Source organism: Oncorhynchus mykiss, chromosome 25 (genome assembly GCF_013265735.2).
Source record: "Oncorhynchus mykiss isolate Arlee chromosome 25, USDA_OmykA_1.1, whole genome shotgun sequence".
NCBI lineage: Eukaryota > Metazoa > Chordata > Actinopteri > Salmoniformes > Salmonidae > Oncorhynchus > Oncorhynchus mykiss.
Genome location: NC_048589.1, coordinates 37,056,306 through 37,079,261, shown reverse-complemented (window position 1 = coordinate 37,079,261; position 22,956 = coordinate 37,056,306). Strand labels below are relative to the sequence as shown.

General features: G+C 40.8%; 2 protein-coding genes across 4 annotated transcripts in view; one reads left to right on the top strand and one right to left on the bottom strand.

The window, feature by feature from the left end:
* Positions 1-13,121, top strand: part of smc6 (structural maintenance of chromosomes 6) — a 37,937-nt gene extending 24,816 nt beyond the window's left edge. For all 3 annotated transcript variants that reach the window (XM_036962385.1, XM_036962386.1, XM_036962387.1), the window contains exons 22-27: positions 876-1,021; positions 2,828-2,953; positions 3,237-3,342; positions 3,670-3,822; positions 11,629-11,726; positions 11,927-13,121. In XM_036962385.1, coding sequence (XP_036818280.1) covers positions 876-1,021; positions 2,828-2,953; positions 3,237-3,342; positions 3,670-3,822; positions 11,629-11,726; positions 11,927-12,017 — 720 coding nt within the window. In that variant the 3' untranslated portion in view covers positions 12,018-13,121. The remainder of the gene's footprint in view (positions 1-875; positions 1,022-2,827; positions 2,954-3,236; positions 3,343-3,669; positions 3,823-11,628; positions 11,727-11,926) is intronic.
* Positions 13,122-13,373: 252 nt separating this feature from the next.
* On the bottom strand, positions 13,374-22,778 carry vsnl1b (visinin-like 1b). Its single transcript, XM_021585340.2, has 4 exons — positions 22,542-22,778; positions 19,912-20,078; positions 19,413-19,628; positions 13,374-15,603 (listed from the first exon to the last, which is right to left on the bottom strand). The coding sequence occupies exons 2-4, from the start codon at positions 20,071-20,073 to the stop codon at positions 15,406-15,408; spliced, it is 576 nt and encodes a 191-aa protein (XP_021441015.1). The 5' UTR covers positions 20,074-20,078; positions 22,542-22,778; the 3' UTR covers positions 13,374-15,405.
* Between the last annotated feature and the right edge of the window lie 178 nt (positions 22,779-22,956).

The following is a 22,956-nucleotide window of genomic DNA, read 5'->3' as shown; positions in this document are numbered from 1 at the left end:
AGTAGCTGTTGCTTAGCAACGTATTGTGATCGTGAGGTAATATAGAGAGCAGCTGTAGCTTAGCAACGTATTGTGATCGTGAGGTGATATAGAGAGCAGCTGTAGCTTAGCGATGTATTTTGATCGTGAGGTGATATAGAGAGCAGCTGTAGCTTAGCGATGCATTTTGATCGTGAGGTGATATAGAGAGCAGCTGTAGCTTAGCGATGCATTTTGATCGTGAGGTGATATAGAGAGCAGCTGTTGCTTAGCGACTCATCGTGATGTGATATAGAGAGCAGCTGTTGCTTAGCGACGTATCGTGATGTAATGGGATCTAGAGAGCAGCTGTTGCTTAGTGACGTATTGTGATCATGGGGGGACATAGAGAGCAGCTGTTGCTTAGCGACATTTTGTGATTGTGAGGGGATCTAGAGAGCAGTTCTAGAGAGCAGTTGCTTAGCATATCACTACCTGAAAATACATTATCTAAGTGATTGATAGCTGGTCTTCAGCAGTCATAAAATTATGCTTGGAATTAAATAATAGTCATAAAACAAATGTTGCCTAATATACACAACTGAAATATTTAATTAAAGTAATGTGAATAAATGATGGTTAATAAGTAATAAGCAGTAATGGACAGTCACTACCATCATGGGACTTTTGTTGTTTTATTCTGTGTTACAGCATTCAACCCAAATAATCTAACCGAAACAGAACCGACCTCAAAAAACACAAATCAACCCATATATGGATATTTATTGGTGAATTATATAAGATGAATTTAAATTGCATGTTATTTTGCTAAATAAAAAAACAATGATGGGGCCAAATTGGGTGAAATGAACATACTGTAAATGGCAGTTGTTAATCTGTTTATAAACTGTTGACAGGAATTTGTGGCCAAAGCCAAAGAGATCAGCCCAGAGCGCCAACAGGTAGATCGCAGCGCCAGGAGTATTGATGTGGAGATCACGAGGTTACGGAGGAAGATCAGCGTTCAGGAGAGTAGCCATGGAGACCACGAGCAGGTGGTTAGGTAGGGTACTCCATCAGTACATATCCAAACGGCATGATTATTTCATAAAACATTGCTCATTTAACTGTCTGTCGTCTTGTAATGTTTCCTCTCTCGTGGACAGATTAGGTAAACACCAAATTAGGCAAGATTTTAGTAATGGAGATTGTGATGTTAGAAGACATTTCTGCCTGCTATAACATGCTATAACTACTGTGTCAATGCATTTTGGAAATATTACTTTTCAAGGCTTTTGTATATACAATTGAAGTGGGAAGTATACATACACCTTAGCCAAATACATTTAAACTCAGTTTTTCACAATTCGTGACATTTAATCCTAGTAAAAATTCCCTGTCTTAGGTCAGTTACGATCACCACTTTATTTTAAGAATGTGAAATAATAGTAGAGATTTATTTCAGCTTTTATTTCTTTCATCATATTCCCAGTGGGTCAGAAGTTTACATACACTCAATTAGTATTTGGTAGCATTGCCTTTAAATTGTTTAACTTGGGTCAAATGTTTCGGGTAGCCTTCCACAAGCTTCCCACAATAAGTTGGGTGAATTTTGTCCCATTCCTCCTGACAGAGCTGGTGTAACTGAGTCAGGTTTGTCGGCCTCCTTGCTCGCACACTCTTTCTTCATTTTCTATGGAATTGAGGCTTTGTGATGGCCACTCCAATACCTTGAATTTGTTGTCCTTAAGCCATTTTGGCACAACTTTGCTTGGGGTCAATGTCCATTTGGAAGACCCATTTGCGTCCAAGCTTTAACTTACTGACTGATGTCTTGATGTTGCGTCAATATATCCACATAATTTTCCGGCCTCATGATGCCATCTATTTTGTGAAGTGCACCAGTCCCTCCTGCAGCAAAGCACCCCCACAACATGATGCTGCCACCCCTGTGCTTCACGGTTGGGATGGTGTTCTTCGGCTTGCAAGCCTCCCACTTTTTTCTCCAAACATAATGATGGTCATTATGGACAAACAGTTCTATTTCTGTTTCATCAGACCAGAGAACATTTCTCCAAAAAGTTAGATCTTTGTCCCCATGTGCAGTCTATGGCGGATTTGGAGCAGTGGCTTCTTCCTTGCTGAGCGGCCTTTCAGGTTATAGGACTCGTTTTACTGTGGATATAGATAATTTTGTACCTGTTTCCTCCAGCATCTTCTCACGGTTCTTTGCTGTTGTTCTGGGATTGATTTGCACTTTTCGCACCAAAGTACGTTCATCTCTAGGAGACAGAACGCGTCTCCTTCCTGTGTGGTATGACAGCTGCATGGTCCCATGGTGTTTATACTTTTGTACAGATGAACGTGGTACCTTCAGGCGTTTGGAAATTGCTCCCAAGGATGAACCAGACTTGTGGAGGTCTCCAATTTTTTTTCTGAGGTCTTGGCTGATTTCTTTTGATTTTCCCATGATGTGAAGCTAAGAGGCACTGAGTTCGAAGTTAGGCCTTGAAATACATCAACAGGTACACCTCCAATTGACTCAAATTATGTCAATTAGCCTATCAGAAGCTTCTAAAGCCATGACATTATCTGGTATTTTCCAGGCTGTTTAAAGGCACAGTCAACTTAGTGTATGTAAACTTCTGACCCACTGGAATTGTGATACAGTGAATTGTAAGTGAACAAATCTGTCTGTAAACAATTGTTGGAAGAATTACTTGTGTCATGCACAAAGTAGATGTCCTAACCGACTTGCCAAAACTATAGTTTCTTAAAAAGAAATTTGTGGAGAGGTTGAAAAAATAGTTTTTATGACTCCAAAGTAAGTATGTAAACTTCCGACTTCAACTATCTTTCTCCTCACCAGAGAGTATGCAGAGGCCCTGGCTAACTACAGGGACAAATCAAACCAAGTGAGAGATCTGAAGAAGTTCATAGATCGTCTTGACAACATAATGTCCGACAGGCAGACCCGGTACAAAATAATGCGCAGGTAATTTGTGATCATTTGACGCATTTCATAAAGGACAATTCCACTTTAAAAATGCTCATGACTGTTGTTATTTATTTAAACCGCTCTAAACCCCCCAAAATAATACTCTATGGCTCATTTCCCAGATACAGATTAAGCTTAAGCCTGTACAAATGGATGATCTCCATTGAGCATGCTTTTTAGAACACGACTGTCCCTTTTAGTACACAACTCGCCCTAGTAATACTGATTGTCGAATACCGTATGTTGACTATTCCCACACTCTTGACTTTTATGTACCTAGGTCCCTCTCTGTGAGATGCAAGTTATACTTTAATAATTTCCTGATAAAGATGAATTGCTGCGGGTCCATGATGTTTGATCACAACAGTGAGACGCTGTCCATCTCGGTATGTGTGCTAATCCTCATAGTTTTCAAATGGCCTCCGTAGCTTTTACATAAAATAAAGTATCTGTATTCGTCAGAATCAATTTGACAAATACATTTTCATAATAATTGTTCAGTTCATTTATTTAGCTTTTTGCAGGAATGTGTTTGGCATTCAAGAGGACTGAGTTTAAGTTGGCATTAAATAATCAGTATTTACAGACAACAGGACCCACATAACAACAACCTGATCAAACTAACTAGACACTCATGCTACAGGTGTGAACCCCAACTCAATGTGTCCTGTTGTCTGTCTGTCCTCTCTAACCTCCTGGGCCTGTGTGTACAGGTGAAGCCGCCAGGCCGCGAGAACGACAGTATGAGTGACATGCGGTCTCTGTCTGGAGGAGAGAGATCCTTCTCTACAGTGTGTTTTATCCTCTCCCTCTGGGAGATCACTGAGTCCCCCTTCAGGTGCCTGGACGAGTTTGACGTCTACATGGTAAGACAGACCTGCATGGTAAGACAGACCTGCATGGTAAGACAGACCTGCATGGTAAGACAGACCTGCATGGTAAGACAGACCTGCATGGTAAGACAGACCTGCATGGTAAGACAGACCTACATGGTAAGACAGACCTACATGGTAAGACAGACCTACATGCTTGTTATTTACACACCTGGATTCACATAGTTTGTAAAATAGTATTTAATCAAAGTTAATGCTCATCTCCAAGACCTTAGTTTGAGCTGACGTGCTGATGAGACATTTTGAAATCGTTGAAGATTACAACTTCTATGACTAATTTAAAGACCCAATGCAGTCATCTTTTTTATTCATATGAAATCATTTCTGGGTTACAACTAAGTACCTTAATGTAATACACTGAACAAAAATCTAAACTTAACATGCAACAATTTTAAAATATTTTACTGAGTTACATTTCATATAAGGAAATCAGTCAAGTGAAATTCATTAGGCCCTAATCTATGGATTCCACATGACTGAGAATACAGATATGCATCTGTTGGTCACAGATACCTTAACAAAAAAAAGTTAGGGGTGTGGATCAGAAAACCAGTCCGTATCTGGTTTGACCACCCATTTGCCTCATGCAGCACGACACATCTCCTTCACATAGAGTTGATCAGGCTGTTTGCACAGCCATTGAAGAGAATTGTGGAATGTTGTCACAATCCTCTTCAATGGCTGTGAGAAGTTGCTGGTTATGGGCGGGAACTGGAACATGCTGTCGTATACATCGATCCAGACCATCCCAAGCATTCTCATTGGGTAACGTATCTGGTGAGTATGCAGGCCATGGAAGAACTGGGACATTTTCGGTTTCCAGGTATTGTGTACAGATCCTTGCGACACGGGGCAGTGCATTATCATGGTGATGGTGGCGAATGAATGTCACGACAATGGGCCTCAGGATCGCGTCACGGTATCTCTGTGCATTCAAATTGTCATCAATAAAATGCAATTTTTTCTTTCAGTGAAATATAGAACCAAGTCTAAATATTGCTGTTACATTGCACAACCTTCAATGTTACGTCATAATTATGTACAATTCTGTCAAATTAATTACCATCTTTGTTAGGAAGAAATGGTCTTCACACAGTTCGCAACGAGCAAGGCAGCCCAAACTGCTGCATATAGCCTGACTGCTTGCACATAACGCAAGAGAAGTGACACAATTTCCCTAGTTCAAAGAAATTCAGGTTAGCAGGCAATATTAACTAAATATGCAGGTTTAAAAAGATATACTTGTGTATTGATTTTAAGAAAGGCATTGATGTTCAAGGTTAGGTACACATTGATGTTTATGGTTAGGTTACACATTGGTGTTTATGGTTAGGTACACATTGGTGTTTATGGTTAGGTACACATTGATGTTTATGGTTAGGTACACATGGTTAGGTACACATTGGTGTTTATGGTTGGGTACACATGGTTAGGTACACATTGATGTTTATGGTTAGGTACACATGGTTAGGTACACATTGATGTTTATGGTTAGTATACACATGGTTAGGTACACATTGGTGTTTATGGTTAGGTACACATTGGTGTTTATGGTTGGGTACACATTGGTGTTTATGGTTAGGTACACATTGGTGTTTATGGTTGGGTACACATTGGTGTTTATGGTTAGGTACACATTGATGTTTATGGTTGGGTACATTGGTGTTTATGGTTGGGTACATTGGTGTTTATGGTTAGGTACACATGGTTAGGTACACATTGATGTTTATGGTTAGGTACACATTGATGTTTATGGTTAGGTACACATTGGTGTTTATGGTTAGGTACACATTGATGTTTATGGTTGGGTACACATTGGTGTTTATGGTTGGGTACATTGGTGTTTATGGTTAGGTACACATTGGTGTTTATGGTTAGGTACACATTGGTGTTTATGGTTGGGTACACATTGGTGTTTATGGTTGGGTACATTGGTGTTTATGGTTAGGTACACATTGGTGTTTATGGTTAGGTACACATTGGTGTTTATGGTTGGGTACATTGGTGTTTATGGTTGGGTACATTGGTGTTTATGGTTGGGTACACTTTGGTGTTTATGGTTGGGTACATTGGTGTTTATGGTTGGGTACATTGGTGTTTATGGTTGGGTACACATTGATGTTTATGGTTAGGTACACATTGGTGTTTATGGTTAGGTACACATTGGTGTTTATGGTTAGGTACACATTGGTGTTTATGGTTGGGTACATTGGTGTTTATGGTTAGGTACACATTGGTGTTTATGGTTAGGTACACATTGGTGTTTATGGTTGGGTACATTGGTGTTTATGGTTGGGTACATTGGTGTTTATGGTTAGATACACATTGATGTTTATGGTTAGGTACACATTGGTGTTTATGGTTAGGTACACATTGGTGTTTATGGTTGGGTACACATTGGTGTTTATGGTTGGGTACATTGGTGTTTATGGTTGGGTACACATTGGTGTTTATGGTTGGGTACATTGGTGTTTATGGTTGGGTACATTGGTGTTTATGGTTGGGTACATTGGTGTTTATGGTTGGGTACATTGGTGTTTATGGTTAGGTACATTGGTGTTTATGGTTAGGTACATTGGTGTTTATGGTTGGGTACATTGGTGTTTATGGTTGGGTACATTGGTGTTTATGGTTAGGTACACATGGTTAGGTACACATTGATATTTATGGTTGGGTACACATTGGTGTTTATGGTTAGGTACACATTGGTGTTTATGGTTAGGTACATTGGTGTTTATGGTTGGGTACATTGGTGTTTATGGTTGGGTACATTGGTGTTTATGGTTAGGTACACATGGTTAGGTACACATTGATGTTTATGGTTGGGTACACATTGGTGTTTATGGTTAGGTACACATTGGTGTTTATGGTTGGGTACATTGGTGTTTATGGTTGGGTACATTGGTGTTTATGGTTAGGTACACATGGTTAGGTACACATTGATGTTTATGGTTAGGTACACATGGTTAGGTACACATTGGTGTTTATGGTTGGGTACACATGGTTAGGTACACATTGATGTTTATGGTTAGGTACACATGGTTAGGTACACATTGGTGTTTATGGTTGGGTACACATGGTTAGGTACACATTGATGTTTATGGTTAGGTACACATGGTTAGGTACACATTGATGTTTATGGTTAGGTACACATTGGTGTTTATGGTTAGGTACACATTGGTGTTTATGGTTAGGTACACATTGATGTTTATGGTTGGGTACATTGGTGTTTATGGTTAGGTACACATTGGTGTTTATGGTTAGGTACACATTGGTGTTTATGGTTGGGTACACATTGGTGTTTATGGTTAGGTACACATTGGTGTTTATGGTTAGGTACACATTGGTGTTTATGGTTAGGTACACATTGATGTTTATGGTTGGGTACATTGGTGTTTATGATTGGGTACATTGGTGTTTATGGTTGGGTACACATTGGTGTTTATGGTTAGGTACACATTGGTGTTTATGGTTAGGTACACATTGGTGTTTATGGTTAGGTACACATTGGTGTTTATGGTTAGGTACACATTGGTGTTTATGGTTAGGTACACATTGATGTTTATGGTTAGGTACACATTGATGTTTATGGTTAGGTACACATTGATGTTTATGGTTGAGTACACATTGGTGTTTATGGTTGGGTACACATTGGTGTTTATGGTTGGGTACACATTGATGTTTATGGTTAGGTACACATTGATGTTTATGGTTAGGTACACATTGATGTTTATGGTTAGGTACACATTGGTGTTTATGGTTAGGTACACATTGATGTTTATGGTTAGGTACACAGTGATGTTTATGGTTAGGTACACATTGATGTTTATGGTTAGGTACACATTGGTGTTTATGGTTGGGTACACATTGGTGTTTATGGTTGGGTACACATTGATGTTTATGGTTAGGTACACATTGATGTTTATGGTTAGGTACACATTGGTGTTTATGGTTAGGTACACATTGATGTTTATGGTTAGGTACACATTGATGTTTATGGTTAGGTACACATTGATGTTTATGGTTAGGTACACATTGATGTTTATGGTTAGGTACACATTGATGTTTATGGTTGGGTACACATTGATGTTTATGGTTAGGTACACATTGGTGTTTATGGTTAGGTACACATTGGTGTTTATGGTTAGGTACACATTGATGTTCATGGTTAGGTACACATTGGTGTTTATGGTTGGGTACACATTGATGTTTATGGTTGGGTACATTGGTGTTTATGGTTAGGTACACATTGGTGTTTATGGTTAGGTACACATTGGTGTTTATGGTTGGGTACACATTGGTGTTTATGGTTAGGTACACATTGGTGTTTATGGTTGGGTACATTGGTGTTTATGGTTAGGTACACATTGGTGTTTATGGTTGGGTACACATTGGTGTTTATGGTTGGGTACACATTGGTGTTTATGGTTAGGTACACATTGATGTTTATGGTTAGGTACACATTGGTGTTTATGGTTAGGTACACATTGATGTTTATGGTTAGGTACACATTGGTGTTTATGGTTGGGTACACATTGGTGTTTATGGTTGGGTACACATTGGTGTTTATGGTTGGGTACACATTGGTGTTTATGGTTAGGTACACATGGTTAGGTACACATTGGTGTTTATGGTTAGGTACACATGGTTAGGTACACATTGGTGTTTATGGTTAGGTACACATGGTTAGGTACACATTGATGTTTATGGTTAGGTACACATGGTTAGGTACACATTGGTGTTTATGGTTGGGTACACATTGGTGTTTATGGTTGGGTACACATTGGTGTTTATGGTTAGGTACACATGGTTAGATACACATTGGTGTTTATGGTTAGGTACACATGGTTAGGTACACATTGGTGTTTATGGTTAGGTACACATGGTTAGGTACACATTGATGTTTATGGTTAGGTACACATGGTTAGGTACACATTGGTGTTTATGGTTGGGTACACATTGGTGTTTATGGTTAGGTACACATTGGTGTTTATGGTTGGGTACACATTGGTGTTTATGGTTAGGTACACATTGGTGTTTATGGTTGGGTACACATTGGTGTTTATGGTTGGGTACACATTGGTGTTTATGGTTAGGTACACATTGGTGTTTATGGTTAGGTACACATTGGTGTTTATGGTTGGGTACATTGGTGTTTATGGTTGGGTACATTGGTGTTTATGGTTGGGTACATTGGTGTTTATGGTTGGGTACATTGGTGTTTATGGTTAGGTACACATTGATGTTTATGGTTATGTACACATTGGTGTTTATGGTTGGGTACACATTGGTGTTTATGGTTAGGTACACATTGATGTTTATGGTTAGGTACACATTGGTGTTTATGGTTGGGTACACATTGGTGTTTATGGTTGGGTACATTGATGTTTATGGTTAGGTACACATTGATGTTTATGGTTGGGTACATTGGTGTTTATGGTTGGGTACATTGGTGTTTATGGTTAGGTACACATTGATGTTTATGGTTGGGTACATTGGTGTTTATGGTTGGGTACATTGGTGTTTATGGTTAGGTACACATTGATGTTTATGGTTGGGTACATTGGTGTTTATGGTTAGGTACACATTGGTGTTTATGGTTGGGTACACATTGGTGTTTATGGTTGGGTACATTGGTGTTTATGGTTAGGTACACATTGGTGTTTATGGTTAGGTACACATTGATGTTTATGGTTGGGTACATTGGTGTTTATGGTTGGGTACACATTGGTGTTTATGGTTAGGTACACATTGGTGTTTATGGTTGGGTACACATTGGTGTTTATGGTTGGGTACATTGGTGTTTATGGTTAGGTACACATTGATGTTTATGGTTAGGTACACATTGGTGTTTATGGTTGGGTACACATTGGTGTTTATGGTTAGGTACACATTGATGTTTATGGTTAGGTACACATTGGTGTTTATGGTTAGGTACACATTGGTGTTTATGGTTGGGTACACATTGGTGTTTATGGTTAGGTACACATTGATGTTTATGGTTAGGTACACATTGATGTTTATGGTTAGGTACATTGGTGCAACGACTGTGCTTTTTTTTGCGAATGCGCTTGTTAAATCATCACCTGTTTGGCGAAATAGGCTGTGATTTGCTGATAAATTAACAGGCACTACATCGATTATATGCAACGCAGGACAAGATAGATAAACTAGTAATATCATCAACCATGTGTAGTTAACTAGTGATTATGTTAATATTGTTTTTTATAAGATACCGCTAATGCTAGCTAGCACCTTACCTTGGCTCCTTGCTGCACTCGTGTAACGGGTAGTCAGCCTGCCACGCAGTCTCCTCGTGGAGTGCAATGTAATCAGCCATAATCGGTATCCAAAAATGACGATAACCGATTGTTATGAAAACTTGAAATCTGCCCTAATTAATCATAAATCATTCCGATTAATCGGTCGACCTCTAGTAGAGGTCCTGGGCTGGCATACTTGCTTGTGGTCTGCAGTTGTGAGGCCGATTGGCCGTACTGCCAAATTTTCTAAAACGGCTTTAGAGGTGGCTTATGGTAGAGAAATACACATTTAAATTCACTGGCAACAGCTCTGGTGGGCATTCCTCCAGTCACCATGCCAAATTTGTTTACATCCCTGTTAGTGAGCATTTCTTCTTTACCAAAATAATTCATCCACCTGACAGGTGTGGTATATCAAGAAGCTGAATAAACAGCATGGTCATTGCATGGGTGCACCTTGTGCTGGGGACAATAAAAGGCATTCTAAAATGTGCAGTTTTGTCACAACACAATGCCACAGATGTCTGAAGTTTTGAGGGAGTGTGCAATTGGCAGGCTGACTGAAGGAATGTCCACGAGAGCTGTTGCCAGATAATTGAATGTTTGTTAATCTTCCTTAAGCCGCCTCCGACGTCGTTTTAAAGAATTTGGCTTTATGTCCAACCAGCCTCACAACCGCATTTCATGTCTATGACGTTGTGTGAGTGAGCGGTTTGCTGATGTCAACATTGTGAACAGAGTGCCCCGTAGGGTTATGGTATGGGCAGGCATAAACTACGGACAACGAGCACATTTTCATTTTATTGATCGCAATTTGAATGCACAAAAAATACCTTGACGAGATCCTGAGGCCCCTTCTTTTTTTGGGGGGGGGGGGGGGGGGGGGGGGGACATTACATGACCAAAAGTGTATGAACACCTGCTCGTCAAACGTCTTATTCCAAAATCATGGGCAATAATTTGGCGTTGGTCCCCCCCTTTGCTGCTATAACAGCCTCCAGTCTTCTGGGAAGGCTTTCCACTAGATGTTGGAACATTGCTGCAAAGAATAGCTTCTATTCAGTCACAGGTATTAGTAAGGTCGGGCACTGATATTGGGTGATTAGGCCTGGCTCGCAATCTGCATTCCAGTTCATCCCAAAGGTGATGGAGTTGAGGTCAGGGCGCTGTGCAGGCCAGTCAAGTTCTTCCACACCGATCTCGGCAAGCTATTTCTGTATGGACCTCCCTTTGTGGACAGCTGAAAAGGGCTTTCCTCAAACGGTTGCCACAAAGCTGGAAGCACAGAATCGTCTAGAATGAACTGTAACTCAGTAAACTCTTTGAAATTGTTGCATGTTGCGTTCATATTTTTGTTCAGTATATTTTACTTGTTTTTATATCCTCTTATGACCCCAGGAAGAGTAGCCTCTGTTTTGACAGCGGCTAATTGGGGATCCCAACAAAATAGGAAAATAGTAGGTCTTACTGAATCAACGCTGGTAAAAAAAAATGGTCTCCAACTTGTTTTTCAAAGGACATGCACAATCGTCGTATCTCACTGGATCTCCTCCTGGAGCTGTCAGAACGGCAGCACCTTCGTCAGTTCTTCTTCATCACCCCCCTATCTACCAGGTAGGAGGAGGACAGTGTATATTGCCCTTATATTGTGTATATTGCCCTTATATTGTGTATATTGCCCTTATATTGTGTATATTGCCCTTATATTGTGTATATTGCCCTTATATTGTGTATATTGCCCTCATCCCTTATTGATCTGACACAGAACATTAAAGGTGTGTTTTTGGGGGATTCTCTCACTTTTTTTCTTTCAGCAATTTGCCAAAAAGTAACCACATCAAGATACACCAGCTGCAGGATCCAGAGAGGACAGGAGGACATACAGGAGATGAAGACCTGGGGTAGATGATTAGATGTCAGTGCTGGGGTCAATTTGGTTAGTAAACCAAATTCCAATTTGAACTTCCTGAATTTACTGGAATTGAAATGGAGTTGACCCCAACCCTGATAGATGGTGGATTAGGCCATCGTCATGCCGAACAAGCCATTCGAACAGTGTGGGATTTTTAAACACATTCTATACATAAGCCTCTCTGGGAGACTTAAGACTCTGCTTTATTGTTGTGCGCCATGCAGACGGATGAATTATGAAGAATTCCCCTTATGACACAGTATGTAGGCCTATATACTTTCATAGTGGCTGTGTGGATACATCTTTGTTGTATTGTCAACACCGTTACTTTCACATATCTCTATGCATATTTCACATTTTCTAAATATTAAAGCTGCAATATGTAACTTTTTGAGTGTGACCCAACCAAATTTGCTTAGAAATGTGTGTTATAGTTCTCGTTGAAAGCAAGTCTAAGAAGTGGCAGGTCTGTTCTATGTGCGCTATGTCTATGCTTCCCGTTCTTAAATTTAGTCTCTTTTACTTTGGGTTTTGTACACCAGCTTCAAACAGCTGAAAATACTATATTTTTGTTTATGGAAAATATATTTCACAGCGGTTTAGATGGTACAATGATTCTCTACAATATACTTGCTTGTTTTGTTACATGAACTGAAATTAGTCGACTATTCAAATTTTAGCAACCAGGAAATGGAGAGCGATTTTTGCATAGTGCATCTTTAATTGCTTGTAATTTAAATTCTGTAAATTTGTTTTTGGCTGATTTTGTTTTACTTTTTTCAGCTTACTGTATGTGTACACTAGATGTAGATATCTTTTGACTTTGATTACAGTTAGTAAGACACTGTATAATTTTGATACATTGGGAATTATGTTTTGTTTCATTCCTTGTTCATAAACAATTTGCCCGACCCTGCTATTGATTTAACTGTAATATGTTTAGGTTACTGTATTTGTTTTTAAAACTATTTGAATGCTGATGATGTGCTTTAAACTACTGTCAACTGAAAGATGTTTTACGCATCCAATATTTTCTAACCTAATTTATATGTTAATTCTTGTTACATTGTTACAATAAAATGGATTAACAAATATTAGCTGATCCAACTGTCATTGGTTGTAATACATCATATTACAGACATTGGGGAAAAATAAACAAATGGAAATACCTGTATCTTTAAATTAGAGAATCTTGAAAGGTCAATAATTCACCTCGGAACAACAACAACATGTTTGGAACCTAACAGGTTGCTAAACAGCATCATTTTAAAAGAAATGTTGGATAAGCAAGAAAATATGTACCATTCTTGATGGCCTGGATAATAAATAGAATCACACTTACCAGACCATGCCTTTTGTAAAAGCCCATAGATGTTTATTTGATTGAGTTTCTTTAGTACTACATAAAGAATGGAACCGTGTCATTTTGGGTGCAACACATGCAACATGCAAAAAAAGAACAAAGGTAACAAAATACACTTATCTTTTTTTTTTTTTAATTGGATTTTTCAAATTTAGTATAAACATTTACTTGACAAAGATTGTCGCCATGGAGTTAGGATCACCCTGATGTAGTAATAATATAGACTAATGATAATAAACAGCTATGAGCATTCAAGTCCACATGATGCTGTATCCAGAACTATGGAAAACAGGGCCAGATTCCATTGGTACAGTAAGTGGACTGTCTGCCAGTACATGCCTGCATAGCTTCCAAGTGGTAAATCAGTCTGGTTATGTTCAATAAAAAGTACATTTTCACAATATCTGTAATCCATATAGGTGTACATTTGACACAGGACTACAACCTTTAGTTTCAGAAGCTATGTTTTCATCCTAGCACCTGTATCTCGTGGAGGATTCGGCGTCTTTTAAAGACCATTGTAAACGTAGATTGCGATTAGAAGATGAAACCTTTTGATAATTTTTAAAATGTGAATATAAAAGTACCGTCGGTAATAATGCAGTATGTCCGGTAAACTCATGTAAGGCTTTTCTGCTCTGGAAATAAGCGCTTCATTTACAAGCTCCAGACGCCCAGACACGGTAAACAAAGTGATATGTATGACCTAACTTTGTATTGTAAATAGTTGGCAAACGTACAGGCTGAGAAATCCAACCTATTAGGATGTTCTGGCGTATAATGTATCCAGCAATGCTAAGATGGGTGACTGGTATTGAAGATAGATTATTATTGGCCTGGTGATTGATTGATTGATTTTGATTGATAGCAACAGAATAATATAATGGATAACCACTGGGCACGGACGTCATTTCAACGTCTAGTTTTGATTTACATTTGGTTGAGTTGTCAACTAACGTGAAATCAACAACAAATGTCACCATGTCATTGGATTTAGGTTCAAAGTTGGGTAAAACAAAAAAAAAAATTGGATTATCTTTTTTTTTAATGTGGAAATAACATTGATTCAACCAGTTTCTGCCCAGTGGGTAGTATATTATCAGCAGCAGATTTATTCTCTAGTTTTTCAATTACTGCTGTGCTTTAAATTCAATACTAAATTTTCAGATACATCTTTTGTGTGTGTGAGAGGTTACAACCAGGGCCCATATTATCTGTCTTTCAAGAACTCAAGTGTCACATTAATTCCACATGTATACGTTATTAAATATGAGGGCAGCAGCCGCCCACAGAAGGTTAATCATGTAATGGTCGGTGAATCACTACTGTACATCCCATGCAACAATACCAAACGCTTTTCGTGGGGGGGGGGGGGGTCTCCTTGAATATCCCACTTGCAGATGCAACAATTTAACAAGAGGTTCGAGTATAGAGTCTGAACACAAAACACATGCATGCAAATATTAGAACCTACACATCAGTTCCAGTCAGTCTGAACAGAACACCTTAAGAACAAGGATCTCCTCTATTTTTCCAAGAGCTCAAGACGTTTGGGTATTATAGAGACAAGTTACAATGATCATAGGAATGATTGTTCATTACCAGCATGTTAAGCATTAGCATTAGCAGCTAGCTGCAGAAGTGGACATGGATCATCTAAATACTGCAGGAACAGAATCATTCAATGTATAAGCGCTTCACTGATATACAAGCTAGCCTAAAAGTGAATGGGTAAGTGGAATAGGATTACTTGTGCACAATTCACATTGGCAGGTCAGGTTCGATAAAATATAAATGTATCATGACACTGTGTAATGTAATATATTAAAAATGATTCCGCTATTTGACATTCTCATGCATACAACCACAAGAAGCAAGTTCATTGAAAAATAGTCCAAGCATAATTTGTTTTTTCCTGTGGAAAAGGCTGAGAAGAAGAACTTAATGAAACATTTAAAACATGTGCTGCCTGTCCGCAGAGTGTGTGCATGTCTGGTTTTATACAGACGAGCACCTCCTCACTTCTGCATATCACACTGCAAGAGGAGCACGATGGACGGATCACTCTTGGCCGCCTCTTTGAACTCATCCAATGAGATCTGGTCATCGTTATTCTTATCCATCTTGCTGAAGATCCTGTCTACCCGTTGCTCCGGTGTCAGGCCATCCTCGTTCATCTTCATCATGATCACAGTGCCCACCATTTTGTATATGGCCTATAGACAACCAGGGTTGATTAGGTGAGGCGATACCACAGAAAGGAACAGGGGTGTAATGAATTCAAGAAAGACCTATTTTCACACAGTCTTGGTTATTAATCCGTTAACATGTTCAAAGTTTAATCTTGATACTTCTGGATTTATATACCAATGTTCCCCACTGTAACATATAAATATATATAACATAACACACTGCCCTTACCCACCTGGACAAAAGGAATGCATACTGCGCATTGGGAATGTATTCAGACCCTTTGACTTTTTCCATGTTTTCTTACGTTACAGTCTTATTCTAAAATGTATTCAATTGTTTTTTTTCCCCTCACCAATCTACAGACAATACCCCATAATTACAAAGCAAAAACAAGTTTTTAGACATTTGTGCAAATGTTTAAAAACATTTTTTTTAAATGAAATCACATTTACATAAGTATTCAGACCCTTTACTCTGTTGAAGCACCTTTGGCAGCGATTACAGCCTCAAGTCTTCTTGGGTATGACGCTACAAGCCTGGCACATCTGTATTTGGGGAGTTTTTCCCATTCTTCTCTGCAGATCCTCTCAAGCCCTGTCAGGTTGGATGGGGAGCGTTGCTACACAGCTACTTTCAGGTCTTCAGAGATGTTCGATCTGGTTCAAGTCCGGGCTCTGGCTGGGCCACTCAAGGACTTTCAGAGACTTGTCCCGAAGCCACTCCTGCGTTGTTTTGGCTGTGTGCTTAGGGTTGTTGTCCTGTTGGAAGGTAAACCTTTGGTCCAGTCTGAGTTCCTGAGCACTCTGGAACAGGTTTTCATCAAGGATCTCTCTGTACTAGGCTCCGTTCATCTTTCCCTCGATCCTGACTTGTCTCACAGTCCCTGCTGCTGAAAAACATCCCCACAGCATGATGCTGCCACCACCGTGCTTCCAAAGGGTTGGTGCCAGGTTTCCTCCAGACGTGACACTTGACATTTAGGCAGAGTTCAATCTTGGTTTGATCAGATCAGAGAATATTGTTTCTCATGGTCTGAGTCCTTTAGGTGCCTTTTGGCAAACTCCAAGTGGGCTGTCATGTGCCTTTTACTGAGGAGTGGCTTCCGTCTGGCCACTACCATAAAGGCCTGATTGGCGGAGTGCTGCAGAGATGGTTGTCCGTCTGGAAGGTTCTCGCATCTCCACAGAGGAACGCTGGAGCTCTGACAGAGTGACCATCTTGTTCACCTCCCTGAACAAGGCCCTTCTGCCCTGATGGCTCAGTTTCGCCGGGTGTCCAGCTCTAGGAAGAGTCTTGTTAGTTCTAAACTTCTTCCATTTAAGAATGATGGAGGCCACTGTGTTCTTGTGGACTTTCAATGCTGAAGACATTTTTTTGGTACCCTTCCCCAGATCTGTGCCTCGACACAATCCTGTCTCGGAGCTCTACGGACAATTCCTTTGACATCATGGCTTAGTTTTTGCTCTGACATGCACTGTCAACTGTGGGACCTTATATAGACAGGTGTGTGCCTTTCCAAATCGTATCCAATCAATAAAATCTACCACAGGTGGACTCCAATCAAATTGTAGAAACATCTCAAGGTTGATCAATGGAAACAGGATGCACCTGAGCTAAATTTAAAGTCTCATAGCAAAAGGTCTGAAATCCTATGTAAATAACGTAAAAAAAAATAATAATTATACATTTGCAAAAAAAACCTGTTTTCGCTTTGTCATTATGGGGTATTATGTGTAGATAAGGATTTTTTATTTATTTAATCAATTTTAGAATAAGGCTGTAATGGAACAAAATGTGGAAGAAGTCAAGGGGTCTGAATACTTTCCAAATGCACTGTATGTGAGGATGTTGTTTATCGAGTATGGCTCGGCCTTCAATACCATAGTGCTCTATAAGCTCATTACAATCAGCGCTGGGTCTGAACTCCTCCCTATTCAACTGTGTCCTGGACTTGCTAATGGGCAGCCCCCAGGTGGGGAAAGTAGGCAACATTACCACCTCTACACTGATTCTCAACACGTGGGCCCCACAAGGGTGTGTCCTCAGTCCCCTCCTGTACTCCCTGTATACCCACGACTGACTGGCCTCACACAGTTCCATCTCCATCATCAAGTTAGCTGATGACACGACAGCAGTAGGCCTGATTACCAACAACAACGATACGGCCTACAGGGAGGAGGTAGGCACTCTGACAGCGTGGCACCAGGTAAACAACCTCTCCCTCAACGTTAGCAAAACAAAGGAGCTGACTGTGGACTTCAGGTGGAACCAGGCTGGACACACTCCCATCCTCATCAACAGGGCAGCCGTGGAGACAGTCAATAACTTCAAATTCCTCTGCGTACACATCTAGAAGCTGAAATGGTCAAACCACTCGGAGACCATGGGGAAGAAGAAACGACAGCAACTTTTCAACCTCAGGATGCTATCCCCGAGGCCCCTCAGTGTTCTACTGGAGCAGCATCGAGAGCATTACTGTCAGTCTGCATCACAGCCTGGTACGGCAATTCCACCACCCCAGACAGCAATGCACGTCAGAGGTTGATACGTGCAGCCGAACGCACCATTTGGGTGCACACTTCCTGCCCTACAGGACACCTACACCACCAAGTGTCACAGGAAGGCTAAGATGATCATCAGGGACCCAAGCCACCCAAGACACGCCCTGTTCTCCCTGCTTCAATCACTCAGATGCGGGTAGTACAGGAGCATCATGGCAAAAACTGGAAGACTGGCCAATAGTTTCTACCCACAGACCATCAGGCTGTTGAATAGTCAGCAACCTACTCCCCCAATTGACATTTTCTCCCCACACCCTCTCAACGGTCACTTACCTGCTGCTCCCCCTAGGGACATCCCACCCCCTCAAAGGTCACTTACCTTACCTGCTGCTCCCCCTAGGGACATCCCACCCCTCTCAACGGTCACTTACCTTACCTGCTGGTCACCCTAGGGACATCCCACCCCCTCAAAGGTCACTTACCTTACCTGCTGCTCCCCCTAGGGACATCCCACCCCTCTCAACGGTCACTTACCTTACCTGCTGCTCCCCCTAGGAACATCCCACCCCTCTCAACGGTCACTTACCTTACCTGCTGCTCACCCTAGGGACATCCCACCCCCTCAAAGGTCACTTACCTTACCTGCTGCTCCCCCTAGGGACATCCCACCCCCTCAAAGGTCACTTACCTTACCTGCTGCTCCCCCTAGGGACATCCCACCCCTCTCAACGGTCACTTACCTTACCTGCTGCTCCCCCTAGGAACATCCCACCCCTCTCAACGGTCACTTACCTTACCTGCTGCTCACCCTAGGGACATCCCACCCCCTCAAAGGTCACTTACCTTACCTGCTGCTCTCCCTAGGAACATCCCACCCCCTCAAAGGTCACTTACCTTACCTGCTGGTCACCCTAGGGACATCCCACCCCTCTCAAAGGTCACTTACCTTGCCTGCTGGTCACCCTAGGGATATCCCACCCCCCTCAACGGCCACTTACCTTACCTGCTGCTCCCCCTAGGGACATCCCACCCCCCTCAACGGTCACTTACCTGCTGCTATCCCTAGGGACACACATTCTCCTGATTTATCTGGTGGCTAAACTTGATCGTCCTCTGTCTCAATGTTTGCCTTTGTAGCATACATTCAAATAACATGCACTGCTGATTAATTAAAACTGGATAAACAACTTAAACAGCTAGTATAAGCTTCATGGGTACAAGTAAATGAAAAAACATATAGGGCTGGTTCCCGGACACGGATTAAAACCTAGTAGTGGACTAAAACAGCGTAATCTGTGTCCGGGAAGCCAGCCATCGGTGTTATTCCTTACCTCGATGATCTCTAACATCTCCACCCGGGTGATCTTGCCGTCTCCATCCAGATCGTACATGTTGAAGGCCCAGTTGAGTTTCTGCTCGAAGCTGCCACGCGATGTGATGGACAGGGCACAGATGAACTCTCTGAAGTCGATGGTGCCGTCGCTGTTCTTGTCGAAGGTCCTGAAGGCGTGCTGTGCAAACTTTGACGCATCGCCGTACGGGAAGAACTGCGGGGTTGTAACATTTATTGAGAGACAGCTGTGATATCCAACTATTTAAAAACATATATTCTTAACTAGCATTATGATTGGTTAATATGATGGGGAAAACATGAACAACAGTATAGTTCTAATATAGAGAAGTCAAACCCTGATTCTGTCTGTTCTAGCTTCCCAAAGGTTTCTTACAATCACATTATATAATCAGGATATCAATCATTTCCCTAGCTAGAAGCTATAACATCATATACATAATTTCTCCAGCATCGGGTGTACCACACCTCATACACACCTTGATATAGAGTTGTTGAAACTCGTCCAGGTTCAGTCTACCACTGGGGCAGTCTTTGAGGAAGCCTTTGTACCACTGCTTCAGCTCGTGTTCGTTAAACTCTGTGCTCTTCACCAGGTCCTCCATCACCTCAGGGGTCAGCTTGCTGTTCTGTTTTCCCATGATGCCTGTGGTGCAGAAAGGATTTATTTTGAATAGAAAGGAAACTCCAGCACACATTTAATAGATCATAGACCAGTGTTTCGGTCTCAATAAACCTTCATCAAGGTATTGTTCTACTAACATGTAGTACAATATAGCACAGTATGTAAGACATGCCTTTATTTTATTTCTATCATGGTTATAGAAAAAGCCTATCACACATTCAAATGTATGCTGTGCATTATAGTGCGTTATGCATGGCGCATAAGATGTTATAAACATGCTTATAATGTATTATGATGGGAGGGTTTTCATATGAAGTTTTACCAACAATTTTGCTCTCAAACCTGTTTTGTGTCAAACAGTCCTTTTGTAAAAAATTCAACACCAAAAAAACGACAATAATGAATTGCTTGGTTGATTTCATTGAGGTTGATTTTGACATGCACAGATGCTTTCCCTGCCTGACGCCAGTGTTCTATTTGTGTTCTCTAAATCTGTTGGCACCACATCGCATCTGGCCTGACATCACACAGTGTCGGACAGGAGCACTGCCGTCAGCACGACCACTTCATCAAGCGTTCGATCATCACCTATCAGGTTACCGGTCTGCATTTTACCTGTAGCCTGTAGTCTTGTGTGACAGACTGTCGTACGCCAATTTTGGCTCCATGATTACCTGTAGCCTGACACATGGGATGCTTCACAAATGACACCGTATTTCCTTTATAGGGCTCTGCTCAAAATTAGTGCACTATATAGGGAACAGAGTGCCATTTGGGACATACACCTGGGCTTTTAATTGCAGTTTATGTTTAATAACCTCAATGTAGAAACCTCCAGAGGAATCTGTTCATTAATGGAAACAGAGTGAGTGATAAGGTATCCATCACATAGTGGAGGGATTAGATGAAGTCATTGTGTAGCCCGTAGGGTGAATGGGCAACAGGCTATCGTTGGTACTTCGGTGATCATATAAAGCCTTTTGACTAATGAATAAACAAGGGAATCAGCCCATCTGGTGAGCTGCTCTCTGATCCTCTTCAATAATAAAAACGTGCAATTCTCACAGCCTGGATTAACATTAGCTGCTGCTGACACCTGTCTTGCAAATCTGTTGACCACAGTATATAATGTTAACTATCTGGGTGTTCATATTGTAGCCTATATGCGAAATGTCAGATGTTATCCTGACCTGTCCTGGAAAACATAATCCAAATCAAATTAACTCGGTACTATTTATAAAATTGACAATTGAGGGAGATCAGGATAACTGATGGCACTGGGTGTAGGCTATGCAGTAGGATATGCATATGGTATATTGTCATGTAGTCATGGTCAGCGAGCACTGTGCTTGAACCAACAACCACGTGTTAAGGTCAGAATTCAGTGAGGAAATCCCCTCTCCTGGTTGTCTAGGGCTTCATTGAAAGGGAAAAACAAAAACCAGCATACAGTTGGGCCTCCATGGGAGGAGTTTGACACCCCTGACATACATAACCATTACACGATACACCGGCACAGTATATTGATATGGGCTTGGCTTATTTGCAATGTAGGCTATGTTGCATACCCAACATTTTGCGCAAACTATATTTTTCATTAAAAAAATGACATATATTTAGATGATGCAACCAAAAGGCTTGTGTTGAAATAATTTAGATGTTACATAACATAAAATGAACCTAAATCATTAGGCTACTATGCATCGAATGACCTTGAGGAGAAACATATTGAGCGAAGATAGGAGAGAGAAATGATCAGGGGCAAGGTGAAAATGGGTTTGGCTCCTACGGTCTATTTGTTCATCTAAGATTAACGTCGTTAGACATTTAACAAGGTATAGGTGTCCACCTCACATGTACGCGCGAAACTAACATGTGATGTGGATAGATATAGGCTATTTATTTTCAGATAGAACATGTCGTTTCAGTTATCCAGTTCATGGTACGAGTCTGCTCGGACAGAGAGAGAGAGAGAGAGGTATGCAAGTGCATTCCGATAGAAACGACGCAGTGGTGAGGGAATTAAACATCGTAAGTGATAACCCGCTTGAAATCACACCACTCTATTTAACGTGTCATTTTTCACCATGCGCATAATCTTCAAATATGACAAAAACTGACAATCAACCCATACAATTACACGATTGTCTGGTCATTCTCATGAAATTTGAATAGAACAACGAGAAAAACACGATTTTGATATTATTTTCTAAATATAATGAATTAACTCAGGATGTTTTTTAAAACGTTATGCATTCATTCTAATGATGGATGCGCAGGTGACAATTCCTCCCCCAAATAAAACGCCAAATCTCATTAATCTTAATTAATTTTTAAGGGCAGGATAACCCCATTATGAGATACATCGTGAATGGAAATGATTAGCCTATGTCTCTAGACAATCATATAAAATAATGAAAAATACATGCATTGACAACACAACAACAACATTCACTGTGTCTGCTGCAGACAAATGCTTCTTACCTTATTTTGGAGATGCTACCGCTAATGGCAGTCTGTACTGTCGTCTGTTAGACACTGTAAAAACCTTCCGATGATCAAGAATGCCCAAATGGGACTATCCCTGAAATTGGCCTCTTCAGGACGCAGAGAAAAAAAGAACGGTTTTCCGTGCTATTCCAAATGAGGCAGGCAGCAGCGGCAGTATTGGGACCGATCCCACGCTCGTCTCGTCGTTGGTTATGCGACTATAGACATACGGCGTCACCCCACCAGTCAACAGTCTTCAGTTGACTGTTGCCCATGCTCCGTGCATTGCTCCATTGCTTGATCTTATACGTTTGCATCGATAAAATAAGTATAGGGATGTCTATGACTTAATAGTCTTGTTCCCTTTCAGCACAAACAATGATATTGTTGGATAGGTTTATGGATAAAT